We start from the raw sequence: 26025 nt of genomic DNA on the forward strand, positions 1-26025 counted from the left end.
GAGAGATGAAACGGATGTGCATACGCTGCGTCCGACAGCTTCCAACGGCGAGTTGAAAAATGTTAACGTTCCAAACAGATTTTAATTGTCCGATTAAAACTGGCGGAACTTGGGAACCCAGTCTCCGTGCCCCAGAAACGCGAACGTTTCAATGTACGCGTAAGCATCGTTTCATTGAGAATCTTCTCAGGTAATTGAGAAATCTTTGATCGGATCGGCCGGGGATTTTTCATGCGGAAAGTTACTGCGCATAGTTATCAAACGTATGTGGACACTTTCTCTCTCTCTCTCTGTGTATAACACTGTTAGTGTTTTTCACGCATTGCTAAACTAGACCTAAAACACAGTTTGTAATCAATAGGCTGCGGATTTTATGCATTTAGGGCAAAAATGAGTGGTTATCATTTAAAACAGTGAAAAAGTTAGAATGATCTAATAACGCCAATCTAGTGTTCGCAGCTTGTTAAAATTATTAAAGTGAGAATTGAACTTCTATCTTACTCCAGTCTCTTGCAAATGATGCAGACAATTTTTATTTTGCATAAAAATCCGCATTCTAGTAATCAATTAATAACATTAGAATTTACTTTTCTTTCTGAGCGTACGTTGCAGTTCAATCTAGGGCTAGGGTATAAACAATGCTAATACTATTAGTAGACACAATTAACACATTACCGACCGGTGATTATTGCATAATTTTGGAAAATCTATGGTACAATGCTAAATACTTTTTAATGGAACCTTCAATGGCAACAGCAATTTTTATTGTGAACTAACAAATCACTCTCAATAACGTCATCTAATAGTTTCATTTTTGAGATTGTAATGTAAAAGAAAATTTCTATGCTTTCTTTTGAAACAGCACAATTATTGAAAGTCCTATTAATAGGCTTCCGGTTGGTAAAGTGTTAATATAGAAATTGTGCATTTACAAGTAACTATCGTTCAATAAAATAAATTTATATCCACATACTTTTGAGCGATAGTGTAGTTCAAGATTTGCAGTCTATTGTGATGACATTTAGTCAAATACTTTTGATGTGACTACACTTACTGCGATAATAAATTAAGAAAATCTTTCTAATAAAATTGGGATCAATTAAAATAAGAAAAACGTTTGTTTCATTTTTAGGAAAGTTTTAAATGTATATTGGCTTGGCTCTGATAGAGACACCGATAGATGTTTTTCAATATGCAATATATATGTATACGAGAACACAATCGGTTCACTATTTTCGGAAAAACTACCAGGCGGCGTTGGAAAACTTAGTTTTGAGAAAAACACAATTCACGTTTTTTGTAGCTCTGGGTCGGTTGTATGTTGTTTCGAGATATTGCAGCTCTCGTGGCTACGACAATTCATCGAATTTTGAAAAACCGTTTGACGAACACATTCACCAGACCACAAGAATTGAAAAAGAAGTACAGAAAGAGTGGACTCTTTTCAACAGAAAACAATAATGCCTGTTAAATTCTGCTAAATGACTCACACGAGGGAAAACGTCTTCGTCCATAAATTATAGTTCAATTGGATATACCAGAAGTAATGTTAATTTTAATACAACTCCACATAAGTACATAAAACAATCCTATTCGACAGTTACTTTATACATATAAAATAATGGAATGGATACAACTGGAGATACAAATCTAATTTGTATTTTTATATAAAATAATTAATTATAAAGACATCTACTGTACTCCGTCGCTTGAACTTACAAAATATCAATATAATAATTTGGCCATCCTCTGTAAGTTTTGTTTTCCTAAGAAACTGATAAGGATAAGGGAATTCAAATAATTACGAAGAAAATAACACAGCGGGGAGTTAAATAAGGATCTACATAGATCCTAAGCGTCGCTAATGTGCAGTACATAGTGAGAAACGCTGCCCTAAGGATTAGCCGTGTTTCACACAAGCATCATTTCATTCAGCCATTCATACATCACACCCATTTCTAACGAGCTCCGCTATACTAAGTTACCAACGAGCATTTGGCTATCGCTAGTAGGGGATCGACTGAGCCAGTATTTACCTGAATCGCTAGCCGTGCCATAATATTACTATTCAATGCATCGTATGAATACTGATCTAGCATTCAGACAGTGGAATAATTAACTTTTTCCCCGGTATACGGAGTAATATCGAAGTTCCGTTGATAACGCTTAACAGAGAACTTTTCCAATTTGTAACACGCTAATTCGAGGAAACCTAATAGATTCAAAGTCGTCCTAATTTCCAAGATGGAGAAATTGAAAAAAGTTCCGCGGTCTAAATGGGAGGGGTAGTCTCGACGGCCAAAGGTCTACTTTGAAAGTTGACTATAAAATCTCGAATAGAAAGAGAGGAAAAGGAGAAAGCAGAAACTGCTGTTAGTCCCTTTGTTCTGGACTTAATATAGTAAGTTCGCTGGCGGTTGTGCTGCGGCGTGGTGCACCGTCACGGACTTATGGCGATTATAAGGGACCGGTGGATGGCCGTGCGGGAAGATATGCAAATTGCACACGGTGGGGCGGGTTAAACGTTCGTGAATTTTAAACGTAATAGAATTTCATCGATTGCCCTTGGTCAGGCTCTCTCTGCCCTGCGGTGGCTCGCCCAGTCCCTTAGACGGGGGAAAAAAAGGAGGAAACGCTTCCGAGTGGTCGCGAGCGTAATAAAGTTGCGTGCGGCTGGCAGCCCCAACAATTTAGATGCAAGTGTCTCGAATTTATGGGCCGTCTGGTCGCCAGACGCCAGATTTTTTAAATCGTCGGCTTTAAAATCGACCGCGGGCCGCGCCGGGTGTCGATTCGTTCGAGCTTATCGGGAGTTTTTGCCGGGATTCGAACGTTTGTCGCGGTGGCTCGAATCGCGGAAATTGATAATCAAAACGGCCATCAAAATGAAAACGTGCCACTATCATGCATAGTAAACGATGAAAATAAATCAGAACCGACTGCGAGCGTCGCGCGGATATGTTATTGAAATTACACCTAGTCGCATCTCGCTAATAACTATAACCAAAGTTGTAGCCGGCTTCCATAAAAATGCCGGGATTTGCACATTCTGGCTCACGGATGTCCAATATGTAATTACCAGATTGCCGATCTTTATATGCAAATGCACATTTTCCCGCGTTGTTTTATAACGATAACAATTGCTCAAAACTCAGTCTGTTTATTAATCAGATTTCGTGCGGTTACTATAAATACATAAAACCCGCGACTTAATGGTGACTCGGTAATACTACAGTCTGTGTAAAAATTCGACAGTTTGAGTTTTTTTTTTTTTGAGATGTTAGAAGAATTAATATACTAGTCAAAGTATTTTATTTAATATTGAATAGTAAATTTGTTTGATAATGCTGTTCAGAATATGTCACATACAAAAGATTTTATACAGAAGTTGATCGAACTATTAACTTACTAACTACAAATGTACATTTAACACATGGACACATTTTTTGTGCTACGACTCTAATTTGTTCGCTCGCTGTGACTAAAAATTCAATGGAAAAATAATTTGAATTTTAATCGCACAGTGAAGCAAATTAATGAACCAGAAACCTCGGTAGCATTCAGCAGTACAATTTTCAGCGACATTCACAGCAGCCGCGAAGATCACGGGCCGGGACGAGGGAAAATCTCGAGCAAAGTAATCCACGTGACACCGCGGTGCAGGTAATACACCAGTTAGCATAATCACCAACTTTCGTAGCAGCGCGCGACGCGGCTCGGCGCGGCGTGACTAGCCAGACGGGAGGACAAATAGTTTTCGCGTCGCATCGTCGTTAATCCTGTTTACAATAGTTGATTGCAATAAAATTTACATGCACCCGTCCACTTTGCCTTCCCCTATGCTCCCGTTCGTCCCTGTTGCCACTCAAAATTTACATGCGGCCCGGTTAAATTCATGCGCGTCCAATCCTCCGTGATTTACATTCGCCATACGCGGTTACGAATTTTATGCTACGCGTACCGTTCACACGTGCTTTATTTTACCGTTCCCCGTGTGTCAGGGTCTACACGCATTTTTTCCCCGTTCTGTTCGCACCCTCCCTTCTCCACCGACCCGCGCACGCACACTCGATACCCTTGTAAAAAAAAAGCTTCCGAATTGACAGAAACAATTCGCCATACCGACATACGCGCGCGCGAAACGAGACACACAGCGTCATGCTGATATGGAAAGGGATCGTCACCAGAAATTCGTCCGCCCCCATCGACAATGACGTTTATACCCTTTTTAAATGCACGGGGATCGCTTGAACGACGCGCACTTAATGGAACGCAATCGAATCGGCTCGTATATCGTCGGCTCGCCTCCCGAAAATGGCTTCCTTTTTTTTTTGTTTTAGTTAAACATACAACGGCAAAGGGATGAGCATCGATCGAGTGATATGTTAATTCGAGGGAAAAACACGAGAACCTCGGGGCCCCCACGACGAGATTTCCGGAGAAACGATGGTGGAAAATGTTTCGCTACCGAGCTTTATTGACTCAACATGAACGTGTTTAAATTTTGGCCGCAGTAAAAAATGGCGCAGGTGCACCGAATGAAAATTTCAAGCCGGCTTTATAATTTTCCTGGCATTCTGCGGGTTGTACCGAGGGAAAGAAAAAAAACGATACAAGCACGCGGTGTTTATTCATCATCGAATATTAGGCATCGGCTATGTAACAATTGAATGAAGTATTAATACTACAGGCAGGCTCATTTGAGGAGTATGTATTCGTGGCCTGATTAATTATGATTAAGGCCGTAAAACGGCCGGGAGCGTTCGACGGTAATTTAACAGGGAAATGTTTTCGAAGTTGCTACGTTTTATTAATTGCTATTCCGAACTTTCCAATGAATTCGTAACTGTGGTCATAATCGGCATATTTTTTAATCAATAACTTTCGTTTAAACTGACGTTCTGGTATGCGGGTAACGACGTCGTGAAATTAATTTAAATTAGGAGAGACAAGTTCAAGTTTAAAAAGAAGTAAAAAAAACTTTAGAAGTATTTCCAAGTTCTTCTCAATTTCAGAAATATTTATATGTTATTTATACTTTTATACTATTAAGTTATAAGTAGGCTGTGTGTGATCTTCATGCAAAATAAAAATTTATTGTATCGATTGCACGTAATGGGATCAAATAAAAATATTAATACTGTTTTAGTTATAAGTTATCTATCATGTATCTATGTCAAATGGAATAGTAACTATAATAACATTAAATTACCGAACAGTTAACAGAGCACGAAATAATAAATAAATTAATGATGAATAAAATACGAATTTTTAATTAACAATGGGGAATCTGTATAACATAAACATTGCGATAAATTACTTGTTCAAATAAATTTATTTGGTACATACTGTAAATGCATGTTTCATTAATGACAGGGGAAACTAATTAAGCTCACCTGAAGATCTTACGAATTCAAGTTTTCTTAATTATAGTCTACTGCTAGCATCTCAGTTGTTGGACGTAAAACTGGAGTGACACTTGGCAATAGTTCAAATAACAGGTGCTCAGCAGTTTCGTTAATTGGCCACTAAAGTTTTCCAGTAATTCCAATCAGTATTCATTTTCTCGCAACAAAGCCTAGTTTAAAATCGTAACACTTGAATACGGACCAACGACTTGATCGATTCGTGATCCTGGTGAATAATAAACATCGAAGTTGATTCTAAAACAAGTGTAAATCAAATTTTATTGTAGCTGATGCTTTAAAATGAATGCTTCATTAAATTATTTTCTGTTCAATCTTCTCACTGTTTGCTAAAATGTGAAAATACAAAAATATCTATCTATTATACTATTTGCATTACTTCACATATAATACATATACTTTTCGCAAGTAGCACAGATTAACCCTTACTTTAATAGTCGTCTACATTCAAAAACTCAACTTAATGCACGTTGCCCGCCCTGAAGACTGCATCCCTTAGTTTATTTGCCGCTCGCCGACAGCACTGACCGATATAGAAAATTTTATTATTTTACCCGTAAAGTTTATCGTGGAAAATATAGTCGGTTCCCGTTGGTGTATGCCTGTGTGTGTGTGTTCACTCGTCCCCTCGTAGGGATTGGTTTAAGATGTACTCCACATTCGTAAAATTTATTGTGCAATTTTTACTCAGGCCGATACGACGTCAATTTTAGGTACCGTCCACATAACGACGATAATTTTAACCCGAATTTCAGAGTACACACACTTCAGGCGCAGCCCCATCTTAGAAGTTCAATTTACCGATCGATCGATTTCTCCACCACCGCCAGCCACGAACTCCAACCACGCTCCGAGTCAAAGCCGAGTTATTAGGAGTTTTTTTTATCGGCCCATACACTCCGCCAGCGTGCCGAGAAAATAAAATTCACGATGGCCTACGGAGAAAAGAACGTTATTCAGGGATCTAGCTGGCAATCGACTATGAGACGCGCGTTAAATTCACGGAAGCCTGCGGTGCATTGTCTATGTGACAAAAATTGCTAAAGTGGCTTCCGAGACGGTGCTGTTCAACTTTATAGCATAAAATTGCCCAATGTGCATTGGTCACTTATATCGTGAATTAATTCCTTATTATTAGTCTGCGGTGCATTATCTGTGCGACAAAAACTGATAACTTTATCGCATAAAATTGCCAAATGTGCATTGGTCACGTAAATCGAGAATTAATTCCTTATTATCAGACCGCGGATTCTATACATATCTATGACAAAAATGGGTAGCTCCCGTTCAGAACACTGAAACAATTAAAAGAATTTGAGAATACCAACACATATTTTACAACCTAATTGAAGCACAAAAGAGAGAACTAAACTCATATTTGATTTTTGTATTCTGCAATTAAAGCAAATCATTTTTATTTTGCATAAAGATTCACAGTCTACTTATTATTTATTATAAACATCTAGCGATAAATATAGTAGAATAATCTGTTGTTTTCTAAGTTGAATTAAATAATCATGTAGGACTGATGCAACTTTTATCGATTATATAAGTAGACAGCAACAAATAGCAATAGCATTAAATTGGGCTAAAATACGAATCATCTGTTTGTCTCTCTTTTCTGCATAAAACGAGACACGAAAATACCGTAGCAAGTGCATGCAACAATTTACGGTAGGCGTCAGAGACAAAACATACTAAATGTATGTAACATGTATATTAAATCACGTAGGACGTGGGTTAACAGAATTTTTATTCACGTCAAGTACAAAAAAAATATAAAATTATATTAAAAATTTCACATGACTACAAAAACCATTTTGCTTACAAGCAAACATCGCGACCTTCGGGACATCGACGGCAGTCAACGTATTAAAAATGCAGGAGTTTTTATGAAACAGTTATGAACTTAAATTTTCGATAAAACATGATGTAAAAAGTAAAAATGTTTATTCTAATATCTCATCTATATCTATATCTATATTTATATTCAGTCATTTGATCTGATTTGTCTGTAACTCCGATTAAGTTTGTTTAAAACATAGCGAAAAAATTAGCTACTCAACCTGGTCTTTAATTTGCAGTATTATAACTCATGATACATTTTTAACGAACCGAGGAAGAAGACTGTAATGCAGTAATGTTTAACTAATATGGTGATATTATTTATCGATAATTTGAAGGAAAACACCTAATTTACTTTAGTTCGTCGAAATATGTAGAAATTTCAAGAACTCGAAGTGAGATTTTTGTCACCAAATCCTCTCCACTCAGCGCACTGTGGAGCGTCTCGAAAGGAAAATCTGCAATTAAAAACCGTGGCCTTGTTCCCGTGGTCGCGGCCGGAAATTTGTTTGAAAAATTGATTGGCTGTCGGCGCTAATAAAATCAGCAAAACTGTTTCCCCGGAGTGCCCATTTTAATTAAATTTTTATTCTAATTAAAACGAAAACAGCTGGTGACACGCGTGTCGCATCAACTTCGTTGATGGCTATTGCGTGAACGGTAACACGAGTTAATTTTTCATTCTCCTCGCGAACAAGACGAGTATCCTTGTTTCGACTAATTCATCGTTCTTATTTCGGGAAGAACACACAATAACAGTACCGGAAGAATTCGCATGGGAGGGCTTTAACACTAAACCTACCACTGCCGGTCAAATGATCGGTTTTATATTTTTCATTTTACGATTATTGAAATTATGAAGTTGCTTACATCGAAATTGACACGATAAATTTCATTATCCACGGACATATTGTTACAAAAATTGCACAGAATCTAAATAAATAGAGCCTTGTTATTTTTGTAAGCAAAAACATTTGAATCGCTTTTAGCGCTCGGTAGGTTTAGCGTGAAACGAAACCGTAAAAATTCTGCACTGATGACATCGATGAAAACAAAGTTCTTCGCGATCAATACTTTAAAAAATCATGTCAAACATTACGTTTAAACGATTCAGAATCGATTTACTTCTGAAATAAATGTGAATGATCGTTTTTACTATATCTAAAATGAGAGCAGGAAATGCTTTCAACGCCCACGGAAAACACGGGGCAGCTGTTCGAATGCGTGTCGCATACGCGACCATAACAGATGAAAATTATGGGTAAAATAAAATTCACAACAGATGTATTTCAAATTAAGGAAAGCATATTTTCAGAAAATTATCTTTTTAATTACACATTTGAATGTTGCGTCGATAGCAACATATGTTCAAAATAACTATTTTATTCATGACACAGCTGTAGAACTTATCCTTAAAAAATAACAGAATAATTTTGTTGTTATACATGTTTACGTGTGTTTTGCATATACAAGCATAACGGAAACGCACAAAGATCCGCAGACTAGTTATTACTAATGAACATTTTAATTATTGCAAAATCATAAATTGGACAATACACAGACCTTGATATTTCCGCTGGAAATGCATTTATTCACTTCCATAAGCATCACACGGTTCACCAACATATTAATATGCTAGAATTTAATAACACATATACAGTAACGTCTCAATTTAGCTCAACACGTATTAGTGTTATTACGGGATGCGTATCGGGCATAGTGAAAATAGGTACGTGCGGGCGGTAATAAAATGTAATAACGAACTAAAGTTTGTATCAAATCAGTGGGTAAAATAGGTAGAATGCATTTTAATGACAAATTATTTTTGTTAAAATAAATTTATACAAATGTACCATGTGTGAATATTTTCACCTTTAATTACGTATAAAATAAGGTAAAATGGTCTGACGATGCATTTCAAGTTGAAATTATTTCCCATTATGTATTTCCACAGAGATGATCTCGGTGTAAAATAAATTTCCTGTAAAGATAACGGGGGTGAGTTGTAGCTTTACGATTGAAATTGCTGCTGCTGTTGAAGGAGCTATTAAAAAGTTTTCGTTCAAAAAATTAGGAAATTAGAAAACATCAACACAGAAGTTTCAGATTCGAAATACACCCATCCCCAGATATGTCAAATCGATTTTTGAAAGTAGAAGAAACCTCCAAATAAAACAAAACTGGGGTCGAAAGGGTTAACAGACACATTTAATTTTACAGGCTCCGGACACACGGTGGAAGGTATGTAATGCAACATTGGTATCGATGCTCGCAGCTTGAAAAGCAACAAATACCCTTCAATCACAGAAGCCGTGGAATGACAGCGGTTACGGACTAATCGCGACTGTATCAATCTGGCGGCAGTGCATCAATCATCCTCCACCCCTGTCCATTATATTTCACCAGCGAAGAATGAACGTGTCCCGTGGCGGAACCGTAAGTTATGGGGAAGGGGTTGAACGCGTCACTCGACCGCTTAAAGGGCAATCTCTTGCCGCATTCTTTGCGATCCCGGATGATGGAGGAGGGGCGGAACACGTCGGGAGAAAGTTGACAGAGCCGAAATGAAACAAAACGCACAACGGAGGAAATGGAACCGTTTCGAATGCCGGTGCACGGTACTTATACCCAACCAGCTATGTTCGAGCGTCTGTGATCTGAAAGCACCCTGTTATTGGATCATTCCTTAAGTAATGCGGTTTTTCCTACGTCTATTACGTGAAGGCAAGCGCCAACCCTTTTAGCACCTCGGAGACGATATTCCGGCTCCACGGATTTCTCGAGAAATGTTTCCGGTCAATATTCCGGCCTTCCATCTATACATATGTATAATAAAAATCAAATGCTGTTCGTTGGTCACGACATCACGGGAGAACGGCTGGACCGATTTGGCTAATTTCTTTTTTTAAATGTTCGTTGTAGTCCGAATCAGGTTTTTAGATTTAAAAAAATTGGAAGTTTCCCGGAAACATGAAAATTTAGGAAAAACTAAAAGTGCTTTTAGAATCATATTTCAATACAACAAAAAAACGAACGTCGTAGCTTTTAATCAATATTTCAATAGAAATTTACATTATCGACGTCTGTTTGCATTATCGACATTATAAACATTCGCCAGTTAGTTAATTTCGCTAGTTAATTTTCGCAAAAATAAAATTCGTACCACTAACCCTACTCACGAAGCTCGCGAAGCGAGCGAGCAACAACTCCCCCCTAGTTTTCAATAAAATTTAACGTATTAAATATACGATTATTGATTAGTCACAAATTTTTTGTCGGATATTTTAACAAAGATATATGTATATCATATTGTAACACAAAGAAGACAACCGTAAATTAATTAGATTGACTCGAAAAACGTGACGAAAACGATGGTAAAAGTTTTAAAAAATTGGAAAAGTTGCACTCTTTTGTTTCCTTTGCATTGGTGTGAGTCTCACCGATACTTGACTCCTTGCTTCGATCGTCGAGCGTGTTTACCGCTTGACTGGCGCCAAAGAGAATTTCCTCAGTGGTGGGGATAAAATGTGGACAATTAACGTAGAGATCTTTCCGACAGTTACGGAGAGACTACCGTAATACTACGTTATTCGACGCGGATGGTTTGAACAGTTGCCATTCGTTAAAGTTGCATGAAAATCAGCGAGTGTCGTTTCGGTCTGTTCCCTTGTTAGAGGATTGCCGGTAATTCCTCAAGGAGGAGCAAAGACATTCGCAACCGGTCCGTCCCTTTCCGCCTAGTTGGTAGGGCGTGATCGGGTAGTCTATGTACAAGAACTGGTCACAGGATGGAGGCCGGATGGCGGAGGAGAGAATCCGTCGTGTTTTCCCGTAGCTCACCGACACAACTATGGGCAACTCGCGCGATACAGGATGCGAATCCTATATTACAACCCCCAGACTGTTACCTCTGCTTCTTGTGCAACGTGCATAGAAGCATAATGGGCGCATAGTGGTTGGCTGACTGTTACATTATTAAGTAGTTGAGTGCACGTTAGCTGCGAAGTGCTGTCAGCTTCTATTCAGACGCGGGCCAAGCAAAACCAGTAATTCCGCGTCGTTCGAGGACGCGGCTTTTCCTCCGCGAAAAAACTAGCCCTCGTGACCCATTGTTCGAGACTGGTTTATTCACTTTTTCCCCGTTACGAAGAAAAACACGATCCGTAGATCGTCGTGGGCGTGCGGCTACTCGAGCAAACGTTGCAAACATGTTTGCTAGACGCATACACTAGATGGTGAACGTGTGCTGCAATGCCCATAAGTCTTGGGTGCATCAAGAACCAAAATTTTACACAAAGGATTATGATATGCCAGCATGACATTTATTGGAGAATGAAACAAGTATCATAGTTAATCACATCAACTGCAACTTTAATCTTTTGACTGAGTGACATGAAGAGAGATGTAATGAAAGAGAAGTAAAATAAAGATAACAAAAATTTTACCATTATCAACGTAAATACAGTATAGATTCTTACCAAATGTATAGTTACCCGGCAAATGTATACAGAATTAAATCAAATGTATAAAAACTTAAGTAAAATATACAGAATAAAAGGAAAGTCATGTAGAAATTTATGACGCAATGGCAATGAATTAATTTGTACGCATGTTTATTAAAAAAGAAAGGGAAAGAAATACATTGGATAAGGTAGAATTAGAAATCAGAATCATTACTGTAGAACTCCTTTTTGGTGCGGCACAATTACCTTCCACTTTTTATATCCAAGTTACTACATAGAAGCATGCAAAACTTTAAATTTAAATTTTTTGAAAAAGGAAGGCTAGATACTAACACCAGGTATTGTATAATGCAAGTTCTACCTAAGGCTATTCCAAAATCGATTTCTGCATCCCGGTGCTCTCCGAGATGATAACACAGGAAAGGACAGACGCTGTTCGTGTTGTTTTTCAGAAATTGTGTTAGCCTTTATTTTTGGGAAACAGGTGCAACAAAATGATGAAACAATTATAATGTACGTATTGATTTAATAACTGAGCAACAGTAACAAGATCAAGTCAATAATAATAAAATATAAAGTTTAATTCGGCTGCAACAATTGCCATATGGCAGATATGTAAGTTAAAGATTAATTTAAAAATGTTAAAATGTCACGTACCGCATAAAGGAAAACTGAAATATTATATCTGATATATCCAAAGTGATAAATAAACATTGGTAACAAAGGTAAGACTTAATACACATTTTTGTCCATGTTAATAAGGAAGAGCCAGTTTCTACACTGGTATGTAAACAATTTTTGTGTATATTCTTGCTTCTAAGCAATACCAAAAAACCAGGATTCCTCCATCAATTTACTGCAGAGTAGAGAAGAAATAGAGACTGCTCTAGTTCCGTTAAAATCGATTGTTCCAATTCCACATGTACCGAGGGTTTGTAAAAAAATTGATGGTTGAAACATTGATATAGTACACAACACTGATTGCACGGAACGAAGTGCGAGATTGCCTTTTTTTTGTTTGTAAATAGAAGCATAATTGTACATAGGATTTTTCTAATTGTATTTCTCTATCTGCGCTGGTGTTTCTGAAGAGAATTTTATTGCATATTGGTACAACGTTTTAGATAATATTTTTATGCTCCCATTAAAGCGTCCCAGAAAAAATGTGTTATCGCGATCACAAATTCCGCTAAATATTTATTATTGGTATTTCTTTATTCCGAGCGTAGGATTGGAGCAATTAAAGGAAACGATAGGCGCCGTTACTTAAAACCCTTTCAGCTGTCCAGAGTCTTTTCGTTCCGAGTGTTAAACGGGACGAAAGTGAAACCGAGAACCGATGTCTTCCAATTAAGGAAAGTATCTCCAAGGTTCATCAATTATTTGCATCGTCCTCGAATAAACACGTTGGAAGGGTAGTAATTATTTACCGACGGTCTCGCTCCGTTTGCCAGTTTGTCACGGCGCATTGAAACCATTCAAGACTATGAAATTGAAAGCAGTCGATAATATAAAGGACTGCATAACAAAGGATCGCTTGAAATAACCATTTCGTTACATTGAAAACATTTAGAAATACATAAATCCTGTTTCGAGCACTAAATCTTTTCCTCACTGCAGAACTGTTATTTCTTGTGCTATTATTGAAGATGCATTATAGAAATTTCTGTCGGTATTAAAAATTCTACGACAGAAACTGCGACTCGATGCTAATGGACGGGGAGATGTTTAAAAAGAACAGGAGACAAAAGTTCCGTCTTTGGGATACTCTAAGAACAATATCGGATAATATTAGATTACCGCGTCAACATTCTTAATGAATCCGATATAGAAAGTGACAGGATGATAGGACCAAAGGACAAAGTATATAAAGGGCGATCTTTTAGTCCTTTAAAAAACGTAATTGGATTGTATGTATCTATGTTTTCCAAGCAGTTTCAACACACGATGACTGTCTGCAGATAATGTTTGACAGTTTGAGCAAGATTTAAGTAGTGTAAGAGAAGAATTTATATTCTTTTGAAATTTTCGGCAATAACCAGAGCGAGTTCATTATTATCGTGGTAACTACCTTGAGTACAACTAACAAGAAGAACAAATTATGTAGTACTTTAACATAGTTAATTTGCGTCTTTAAAACTTGGAAAGGAGCATCTTAAATCTCAAAATGGCTTGATACAATTGTTAGCATTATAGCTACCATTGTCAGTAATACCTATTTATTGGGAAAATGACTTCGAATGTCCATTCGATTCTCAAACAACAATCCACAGAATGCACGGGAATTCCGTCGTGCTGATGAGAATATGATGAGCAGTTTTCGTTATCGATTCCGCGAGCGACGACTTCACCAGCTGATCACGCGAGAACGCAGGAATACAGCAGAAGCTTATCTGCAGTGTGTAGACCAACCGAGATATGTTTACGCCATTGTGCTCCCCATAACTGCGGGCGCCTAGCGATGGAGGTCCTTTTCCCGGTTTGTCGCGCAAGATGCCTCCCTATTTGTTCTAAGCACGATCTTCTTGTCTCGCGCATTGCCGCGAGCGTTGCATACTGCGGTGCAAGTGGATATGTTAAACGAACGCATTGCTGCGCTACGGAAACTCGCCGTGCCGCATTACAAGACTTGCACGAAGAATTTAGTGAGATTTTATGCAAGAAGAACCATTGTCGCGTATTAATCGATCGGAACATTAGATCTTGTGACACAGGATGGTTCACCAAATGATTCTATTAAAGTGTCTTCTAAAGTAGCTTCTATTAGAGTAATTCTCTTCTTTATACTATAGTATTTCATTAACAAGTTTCATTAGCAAGTTCTTTAGTACTTCGGTGCGGATAAATCGGAAGGTGGGTGTTTAAATAGTCGACACGGTACATTTCCTCTGCGAAAGAGGCTTCTTCCGTTTAACGTGGGCAGACACACAAGCTCCGTGAAAACCGCGGCGGACAGTACTTTAAATGGAAATGTAATTTTTCAACTGGCTGACATCTTTCTCAGGCTGTTTCGTCAGTTTCGCCTGTCAGAGTGGCACCTATTTACAGCATGATTTACTGGCATGCGTGCGTCACTCTTAATTTTGGCAAATCATTCTTTCAGAAACATTTGATTTTTCGTACAGCTCTAAACTGTTTTTATACAAATTGTCTAATCAGGGATATAATCCACTCGGATTTTGAATATCGAACATCGCTTTGACAATGGGATTAATCGACAAATCACACAGTGGAATTTTGATTCGGGTGACAATGCTATTATTTAGCCGACTGACTATCAGAAACTGTCTAATCGTTTCTACCTGCTTTTGAAGGCAAATTTTGCTCACACTATACAGCTTCTATACCCAGTAAATCGGATCGCGTGCTAAAATTAGATGCGGTTCACGCGGTTCAACCGCGGTTCGTGGGGTAGATGGAAAATATGCCTGACGCGTATGAAGCGGTCGGCGTGGTTTAGGAGTTAATGCGTTTCAATCATTACAAAAATAATCTGGTTCGCTTCGGTGCAATTATTTAGAAAATTGCCACCGTGGACTATATCCTTTCCACAGAAGAATTCTATGTATATTTTAAAAGAAATACACAGGTCGTAAAGATGTAGAATTTGAACCACTATAATTCACTTGTGATTTCAATTTCAAATTCAATATTACACATTATTAAATTCTGTATTACACTGTCCAACACCAAATTTGTTTTCAATATACTGTTGGGTCCTTCTTATAGAGTTTTTTGCGCTGATTCCGAATCTGTCCTTAATTTTTCTCCTATACGCACAGTTTTTGAAAAACATGGCTTTGAAAAAAAAAACATATTTTTCAACTTTAAACAAATATTGTGATGTTATTATAAAAGATATTGAATTGTTCTTTACAGCAAAAGATTCTGTAGACTTTCCCGAATACAGTGATATCCAATATTAATACATTATGATTGTTTAAACATATTTACACAATGATTAAAGACGGAGAGACGCCACTTTTGCACCAATTTTTGAGGATATTTTTCAATTTATCTCAAAAAATTAAGGTCCAGCGGAAAATCGAATTATACCACGCGATAGAGCAGACTTTTATCTTGAAAAACCCCCGTTCGAAGTTTGCATGGTCGACGTTTTTTTCGAACCAGAAAGCAAAACATCTGCGCCCGACATGAATTGTCACCAGTGGCGCTCACCACCAGAACGGTCGTTCGCCGCTCCGTATCTCGTCGCTGCGCCGTATCCCGTCCGAGCCAGTGATGCCAGAGCTGTGGTACTGTGGTACTAAACCATACCCCCACCATAGCCTACTATTGCCCCTACGTTGTTTTCCAACGCGCCCGCGCGCTACACTCACCAGCGTACCTCTACGAATACAGTAGAGTGATACGCTGGTGAGTGTAGCGCGCGGGCGCGTTGGAAAACAACGTAGGGGCAATAGTAGGCTATGGTGGGGGTATGGTTTAGTACCATAGTACCACAGCTCTGGCATCACTGGTCCGAGCGCCACTGGCGCAAACTCATGTCGGGCGAAGATATTTTGCTTTCTGGTTCGAAAAAAACGTCGACCATGCAAACTTCACAGGGGAGTTTCTCAAGATAAAAGTCTGCTCTATCGCGTGGTATAGTTCGATTTTCCGCTGGACCCTAATTTTTTTAGATAAATTGAAAAATATCCTCAAAAATTGGTGCAAAAGTGGTGTCTCTCCGTCTTTAATCATTGTTCAAACATGTTTAAACAATCATAATGTATTAATATTCGATATCACTGTATTCGGGAAAGTCTACAGAATCTTTTGCTGTAAAGAACAATTCAATATCTTTTATAATAATATCACAATATTTGTTTAAAGTTAAAAAATATGTTTTTTTTTTCAAAGCCATGTTTTTCAAAAACTGTGCGTATAGGAGAAAAATTAAGGACAGATTCGGAATCAGCGCAAAAAACTCTATAAGAAGGACCCAACAGTATATTGAAATCATAAAAAAAGTTGAAATTTGTTGGACAGTGTTATTATTCTATAATACATATGTATACTGCGCGTGTACTGTATTTAATACTGGCAATGAAAGACACATGTATCATGTATCGTTAATTGTTGATGTACTGGTATGTTCAGCAACCGATAGATTTCGGTGCCTAGTACAATGTTCCAATTATGTACTATCATCGTACATACCATTGTGGCCCTGATAAGCAACTGCATAGCAGCAAACTTACCTGCAACAAAAAATAAAATAAATCATTAGCATGCTTGCATGGTAATGAATGTTGTGTGCAAGACAACATCAAAATATCTGAACACTTTCAGCACAAAATCAATTCACAAATAGTGCCTCTGTGCACTGCTTTAATTTTTATTTAAATTATAATATAATAACTGTTGTAATTATGAAAAATGTAAATATGAACGTGCTAATTTCTTTTACTAACACCTGGTCTGATAGAGTATGTTTTACATGGTGAAATTTCATTCTTAATATGATAAAGTTTTGATACTTTTTTTAAAACAAACAACCTATTTTACTGATCTTTTACGTAAATTAAAAAAAAAACTTTATCATTAACAAATAAGATGAAATTATTATTTTTAATAATAAATTATTGTTTAAATAGGTTCTCGGTGTCCCAGAGATTCCTCCGCACCATAAGGGTTGAAACTAGATGCTTGGTTAATGACGTGTCCATGTGCTACAGTACCGTTTTTGAGGAAGCCATAAATTTCGACAATTGACCTCATTGGACTTAGGGAATGGCTGGCAATTGTCAATGGACAATGTCTGGAAATTGTCCTAATCGCGTTGTCCTCGACGGAAATTGCGCGTCATGGGCCACGGGAAGAAAATTTATGGGGTTCTGGGTTTGATTCCGGTGAAAACACATCGATTTTAGTCTTCTCGACCTTGTCTTCTGATAACTAAACATACTCTCACCTATGATAATAAGCTTCACAACAACCCTCCGTTTTAATGTGGACGTATCATTAGACTGTCCCGAAGTCAGATGGATATGGAACTGTAAATGATGTGGAGTTATCAAACTTGGTCAGCATCTAGTGAAAATGATTGTAGCACAATTCAAAGGATTCCACTGTTTAAAACTGACGTGAGGAATGGGCAGGAGTGCGTCGCGTTATTCGAACTATCCAATAACGCCGAAGCAAGCAAAAATACTTCGCGTTCGTACGATCGTCGTTCTCCAATTATTTATCAGACGGCAGCGGCGAGGCTGTCGTCGGGCCGGTATAGGACGAGAAACATCAATCAACGGATTCTTTAAGGGCTTCCGCGGGGCGGAACAAAGAAATCCTTTTAAAGCCTTGAAACATTTCTTCGAAATTCCATTCCAATCGATTACACAGGCGATTACACGGCCGGGAGAACGCGCGCGCAGAGACTCAAGGGAAATTCGAATCGATCTTTATCACGAAGGGTACGGCACCGGTGCGTTCGTCGAACTAATATGGTGGCCTACCAGTGGACAGTTTCGTTGCATCAATTACGGGTATCCATTAGCTTAATTAAGCCCCGTGACACCCGTATAGAGTGGCCCGATGAAAGCGAACAGAGGTGACAGAAAAAGGGGTGACACGGCGATGGTGGCAGCGGTGGCGGAACGATTGCAGCAGAAGGGGTTGCAATGGGAAAAAATGCACTTTCGGCTGGCAGCCAATCGAGCAACGCCACGAGTAGAATGGTCCTTAGCTGTGGGACCTAAAAGTTTATTTTAAGACTTTTCTTCTCTAAAAACTTCAATCCTCGCACGGCAAATGCTTTCTATTTCATGGCAATCATCTGTACTCATCAATCTTATTTTACATATTTTCGAACGTAGCATTCTGAGATCAACGTTGATCTTCCCATGGAACTTAATACAAATAGCTGATGATTAAAAAATTAGAACGGCACGAATTAGTAACCCCAATTCACGGGGATAAAACAAGAAAAAATCGAAGTTGAAAAACGAGGACCACCCTAGCCACGAGGCGACTCGGGGCCACTTTGGATTGTGCAACGACCCGAACGCCGGAAACCGGGCCGAATATAAGGGGGCGAAAACACACCCCCGGAAAACTTTCGACAAAAGCAAAGTACAAGCTCCCCCCCAGTGGTCTTATGGGAAATTACACGATGAGCTTTGCGGATTACCGTAACCTCGTCCCGGCAACCCATCTCCGTTCCACGTCTTAAACTTCACCCTTCAACACACGGCTTCCTTTTCCGCCTTCGCCGTATCCGTATCTCGCACCCTCTCTATCGTCGCCAAGCTGCATCCCACCATGGCGGAACTGCCATCTTCTTTTAACGCCTGCCACGATTTCGCGCTAAGCGCATTTGAGAGGTATTGATGCGCCGTTTAAGGGAAAGTGATAGCGGCAGGAAAAAGAGGGATGGCCGGGACGGACGATGATAAATTTGGAGATCAGCCTAAGCCGATGCTCATCGCCGGGTAACAGGCTAATTCGACGTTGGATTGCGGTGGATGCATTCTTGCAGCCGCCGGTGGAAATGGTCCACGATAATGAAGCTCTCGGTAACTGCTGACCAGTGTTTAAATGGGTTCTTGTTGTAGAAGGCAATTCCTGTTTGAATCGGACTCTGTGGACCAGGAAAAATACTGGGAATTATTGATAAGGTTTAAAATGTGGACTACTATGACGAAAATGTTCAGTTTTCTCGTATCTTTGCAATCTATATGTATATTAAATTACGAATTCGCTTGTGTTGTTAATAGACTGCAAATCTCTATGCAAAATAAGAACTTTCCAAGTCAATTGTGGAGATCAGCAGTTAAATGAAAGTGTATTCCTTCTTCTGATAGTTTCAAAGTCGAAAATAATGTAACAACTAGACTGTGGATTTTTATGCAAAATTAAATTTGTCAACATTAATTGCAATATACAGGAGCTTCGTAGATATTTACCAAACTTAATAATAATTTTTACATTCTTTAAATATTTTTACTGTTTGCAGTTGATCTACTTATTTCTGTTATCAATACACAGCATTCGCAGTTTAGTAATTTTATAATTGATTGATTTCGATAATTTGAGATTTCACTTGAATGCGATTCGTAATACTTGATGAACACACTTTCCATTTAGGTATGAAGCCGGTCGAGTAGTTTTACCATCTCCGACACTTAACCTCAATCATTTCGAGCATCCTGTATCCTGTACCATTGTCCTGGCGGGTGCATTGATCGTCGAGTGAGGTTCGGTCAGTATGGCACGAATTCGAGTTTGATGTTCGCACATATGCAGACACAACGACTGGCGCCGAAAATCACGAAATTAAACTGACACGCTCGCGAGTGTATTCGCGATCGGTAAATAAAAAGAGAGGATACAGAAACCAGAACTGTTTTCTCACGTTACCATCATTAAAAGGTTTTACACGTGGGTACGTAACGCTTTCGTAAAATAAACCAAATTTTCGAATTATTTCTTCAGTTATTATCATGTTTAATACGACAATGTTATGCAACAGTATAATATCCAAAACCTTTTTTTGGTCGCCTGGTTTGAAATTCATTTTTATGCCTATAATTTCCAAAGCTAGAATTGATATGAGTCTAGTACATATTCATTTTTACATTTTATCGAGAACAGTTGAAAATTTCAGGATGGAAATTCGCAGATATATCAAACGTAGACAAAGAAACCAGAGCATCATGCAGATTCGATAAATTATTGGTCAGCAAGGTTCCTTCAAGTTCCAAAGATTTATTTTGTGGTTCTGGAAACGATAATTCATAGCGGGATGAAATATTTATTGCTTTTGAAAACTCAAACGTTTTTTCCAGCTGCCATCACATTTTTCCCAAACCACATTGTCAGTATAGAATGCTCGCAGTTATATACAACCTATGTACTCCAAATTTTGTGTGACTACATAATACATAACAATATACATTCCAGAGCAAGAGATATTTCGTATGATTCGTATCTTGACTTTTTATTCAACAGAATGTACAATATATGTATGATAAATATAATAAAGTGTATGTATGTATATTTATTTGCTCCCTTACGGGATACAAAGAGATCCCGTTCTCTTTTCAATGTTTCTTTATTTTCACACTGTCGTCTCTCTCGCTTCTTCAATTAGATTAGAAATTAATTTTACTCCTAAAATTACTCCGTCAATTCACTCTTCACTCCTACCACCCTTCCCCCATACATATAATAAATAAGCTGCTCTAAAACTGTAGCTAAATCCTGTCGAAGGAACATACTAAAATCGAGATTGTACAATCGAGTACGTAATAATTGATATGAGCATAGCTACGAATAAATTAATACACATATAAAATGAGCATAATGCCCGTGACAATTACTGTGTTCACATAAACGTATACAATATGGCGATATATGCTGTTATACCGGTAGATAATATGATCATTATTATTCTATTAGTGACCAAATGTCCGGAACCGAAGGCAGAGCACAATTAATTACGGCTCAAGTTGTCCGACACGATTCTCGCAATGAAAACTTGGATCGAGCGAAAACGAAAAACCGATCGAACATCCCGCGCGGACGTAATTACAAGCTTTCCGGTGGGGGCCAGACGCTCACCGATGAAACTTACACGAAATCAGACGATGATCCTCCATTAAGTCCCCTTTCGCTTTTGGCACGAAGCTGGTTGAGCAGTTCGACGATCCTCGATACTTAACCTCGCCTAGTCCGACCACCCTACATTCTCGGTGGTGGTTGCTTGCCGTCTAGGGCGTTGGCGAACGAGAGAAACGCTAGCGAAACCGGAAGAAAGAGGGACGAGAGCGAGGGGTGCAATAGAGGATGCAGAAAGAGGGAAGGAGATATCCTCGTACTCGATCTAGTGGAACGGAGATGACGGGAAACCAGGAACTGGAAAGAAGGACGAAGAGGCGAGATGCACGATTGCAGGTATAGGTACTCCGAATTCGATCTGTGGTCTAAGCCCTTAATACCTGCTTATTCGCTCGCCTGGAAGAGGATCCCGAAGAGGTATCTAAACTTTCCGAATGTTCTTCCGAAGAGAGCTAAACGTCGAACGATTCCGTAGCTGCGAAGGCAGAAGGAATACTTCTTTTGACCCATTGACTAACTCCTCTCTCCCTCCGACGATCAGCCGCGTTGACTATACAATTTTTCCGAGTCCTCCTAAAGACTGTGCTTATCGGCTCGTCCGTTTCAACCGTGAAATGAAGCAAAAACGTAACTACGCTTGGGTATCTCTTTGCCTGAATTTCGGGGGACAAAAAATGTTCCATGCAAAGCCTTTGTACGCCTGGGACTCTTTATCCGCGATACCGGCGAAACGCATTCTAAATTTCAACCGCCGCGTCGCGCCGCGCCGCGCCGCTGCAGTTACACCGTTCAACACGTATGTATCTGGACTTTCGACTATCAATAGACGTTTCCTACAAATGTTTGTGCCAGCGACGACAATGCCTTTCTCTTCTTCTGTTTACATAAAAATGTAAATTTATTTCAGGCAATTTTCATTTTTTCTTGTTGAAAATTAAATTTTTCGGCAGCTAGCGAGAAGAGAAAGATCATGCGAATTCCTCATTAACCTTTGTGATTTTTCAATTGTGAACACTTACAGACAAACACGCATTATCGATGTAAATGTGACATAGTTTATGTGGATACTGTAACACAATTAAGTGAAAGAGTTACTCATTGAATTCGTTGCTTTAGAAATGATTATGTGTATAATGTGGAACAAGATTCTTTTGTGGATTCTGCATGATACAGGGATTTAACAATTTGGACGATGGTTATAACGTATCTATTGCACACAAATTTTGACGTTGTTTAAAAATGGTTATAATTTTTAAATATATTAGGTGCAAAAATATGAATGGAATCTCCGATTAATTTTGTTGTTGGTTCACGTTTACTGTGAATTGAAGTTTCGTGAATTCTAGTATAACGTTCGTCCAATAGAATATATGCCATTTAAATCGGATGACTGGCGTAGTGGTTGGAAAACAATTCTATAGCAAATACTCCTGAATGATTCATGAATTGTGTTTGGCATCTCAATCTTGATAAATCTTAAATGTACTTTGAGCTTCCGTATTTAGTGCACGGAGTTCAATAAATAGCGATATTAAATTTTACCAAACGGCAGATAATGCCTGCCAAAAAGCAGCATCAAACTAATCCGAATATTGTTGGTACTGATTGTTTTAGACAGTATCTAATAAGGGTCGTTAAAAAATAACTTTTTAATAACGATCGCAGAAACACTGAAAGTGATTCTGCTGGATATAAAATTTGCCTCGAATAAAAACACGGCGAACGTTTATAAAGTGCGATAAACAAAGCGTTTATCAGCTACCTTGTTTTTAGAGCAGTGCCGAACAAAATCCATCGTATATTCAACATTGATTGCTCTCGACGCGGAGATATTTTATCGAAAACAATTATACGATAATCAAGTCGTTGTACCGGAAAAATTCAAAATCAAAAGCTCCGTTCGTTTTGTACTCCGATAGCCAGTAGACAAAATTTGCCAAGATAGCTCCGTATAAATGTCAAAATAATGTGTGGCTAAGCCTATTATGTTTGAAAGAAGATTACGAACGCTCTGTTGAGCGTTTTCGTTCTTCGAAATTTACTATTCTGTTGACATATATCAGTCGTAACCAGGTTACAAGTCGCGATTGTTCGCCGCAGAACTCGCGTATTTTTCCAATTTACAAAGGTAAACGTTAAAAACTGCGGTGCACGTGCGGCCCGCCGCGGTACTACCCCGGCCGAAAGACATGTTTATTTCGAGTTTATCCACCGTCGCAATAATGCAACGACTTAAAGGCTATAGCGTTATAAATTTTGCAAACCCGCGGATTTTAAATGGACTTCTCGGGCGACGCAGCTCGGAACGGGGATTTATATTGGATTTCCAGCGAGACATTGACGAAACAGGAACAGCAAATATAACAAGTGTCCTAAACAGCAGCAGACGGATAGTGACCAATAAATAACTTTTTCGTCAAACCGACAGTTTCGTGCTGCGGCTACGGGCTTTAACCATTTGTGGGATTTTCTGAATCGAACAACGAAAAATTGTTTATTATACGTACAGTGAAAAACATACTTGTTACTGTCAGTCATTTTGCAAAGGCATAACTTTATCGATCGAATAGACATTTTAATGACCGAACTGTATTTAAGCTCGATAATTTTCAGATGTTGCATTATATTCATCTATATTATTTGTTAGACTATCAAAGAAGTTGCTGTCGCTTTTGAACAATTTATTAACTAATTTACTAACTTTACTAACCAATTTACTAACTACACACATAACCACAGAGTCGATTCAATGAATACTAGTCTCTACTTTCTAACAAGAACGCAACTCAAGTAACATACCCTCAGTTTTTAAGGGCCTTTGGTATAACACGGAACTCGTACAAATATTTGACACGTGTTTTTTTACAGTGATAAACGTCCGTCGTAATGAGATGTAAACAGCCCCTAAAATTGGGCTCGAGAAATCTACTTTAACGAATAAACTATTCGACGCAAACAACAATTTCAGAATGCCGACAATTTTTATATTTAAGCATTCGATCGACTCGAAGGAAGCCGCTCGCAGCGGTTGAAAACAAACATTTTACAGAACGATTTATCCGGCGAATATCGATCGAATAATTCGACGGAATGACTATTATCAAGTCGTTCGCCTGGTCGTTCGAAGGAACTCTGAAACTAGCGCGGAGTCTTATCGCGGTGATCAAGATAAAACAATCAACAACGCTCCCCAGGGAGCTAGTTACTCTAATCGCTACACGTACCCACACCCTCTCTCTGGCTGTGATTGGAACACCGAAACGACCACTTGTAAGCAAGAAAGATTCGAAACTGGTTCCACACCCTCGAAATGATACGTCGATTGCCGTTCCTCCCTTTTTTTATCGGAAGATCCGAGGCACACCACTGTCCACCCACACAGCCGCGCTTTGACGTTGGACCGGACGCTTATCGATCGTGGAATTTATTTCTTTTCGTATCTCTTCAGTCTCTACCAGCATTGTCCGGCTCTATCTCTCCTAGCATTTTCCACCCCCGTTTCTCTCTCTCCCTCTCTCGCTGCAAGCATTCACTCTCTATTCCTCCCCATCAGGCCCCGGGTATCTTTTTCTCCTTATGGCCGCGCTCGGTTTCTCCCCGGAACGAACTCCCATCCAGCTACTATCACCGATCCCCCGCTCTTTATCCCGAATCACCGTGAGCCCGGTCTCTCATTCCCATTTTGTTTCCCTCTCCTCACTGCGTCGGTTGTACAGATAGGTGAGATTAAGCTCCGCAATGACGCCGCTGTGGTTATCAGGAGATTGCATTTTAGCATAATAGGCACGAGGCTGCATTGTAGCCGTTTCGAGCGACGTGCGTCGCGAGAGTGATGTGCGTCGAGCATTTATCATGGTCAGGTATTTCGCGTTCCCACCCTCGCCTCGCTCTTTCTCTCTTTCTTCCCAACCGACGACCGGCGCGGCGGCGGCGGCTGTCGGATAACCGCGACGCATACGCGGATGGATGCAGAGGGGCCGGTGCATTCATCGCCGATGCATGACTACTCTCCGTATTCGATGCATTTTGAGAGCATAATACCTGATGGAACACCACCACCACCGACGCCGCCGCCGACGCTCCCGCCGCCATCGCCATCGCTGCCCGCCTTATTTATGCAAATCGGCCGCTCTGACGTACCGCCCCGGCGAATCTTCCGCGTTATCTTGCCGCGTCTTTCCGTTCAACCGCTCTGTGATTGCGCGAACCGCTCGAGAACTCCAATTCAACACCTCTTTCTGAAGCACGCGTCCGTTTGTCGCATCTATGCATACCACTCTGCGACAATGGATTGGACAAAATTTTCTACTTTGTGAGAGTAGATCAACTCTATTGAAAGCTTAAGCTTCCTTAAGCAGAAAACCAAGAATAGTTATCTTAAAATATTGAATGACGGATCATGACACTAAATTGGACGATACAGAGAAGAAGATAGTATATACTGAGCTTAAAGACGGTCCAAGCATGGAATATTTATAACTAGACTGCGGATCTTTATGCAAAATAAAAAATATCTACGTCGGGGTTCCAAGACACAGAGGTTACATAACAATTTCTTTCTTGTTTTAATTATTCTATTGAACTGAAACTAATACGCTGATGTTCTTAAATTTTTCAAATATGCCCACTGCCTTAAATTGTACGTATGTACCAATTTTTGTTACAAATGCGTAAAATCCGCAGTCTATTTATAACAAGTGTAAAACATCCATTTTAACTGTATAGTAAAT

General features: G+C 39.1%; 1 protein-coding gene across 11 annotated transcripts in view; it reads right to left on the bottom strand.

Annotated features, from left to right (window-relative positions):
• The window catches only part of LOC143216303 (uncharacterized), a 491467-nt gene that overhangs the window by 176087 nt on the left and 289355 nt on the right, over positions 1–26025 (bottom strand). For 3 of the 11 annotated variants that reach the window (XM_076439220.1, XM_076439218.1, XM_076439221.1), the window contains one exon: positions 16898–16938. The exons of the other annotated variants lie outside the window; for them this stretch is intronic. In XM_076439220.1, coding sequence (XP_076295335.1) covers positions 16898–16938 — 41 coding nt within the window. The remainder of the gene's footprint in view (positions 1–16897; positions 16939–26025) is intronic. 11 annotated transcript variants of the gene reach the window in all.

This window comes from Lasioglossum baleicum, chromosome 15 (assembly GCF_051020765.1).
Source record: "Lasioglossum baleicum chromosome 15, iyLasBale1, whole genome shotgun sequence".
NCBI lineage: Eukaryota > Metazoa > Arthropoda > Insecta > Hymenoptera > Halictidae > Lasioglossum > Lasioglossum baleicum.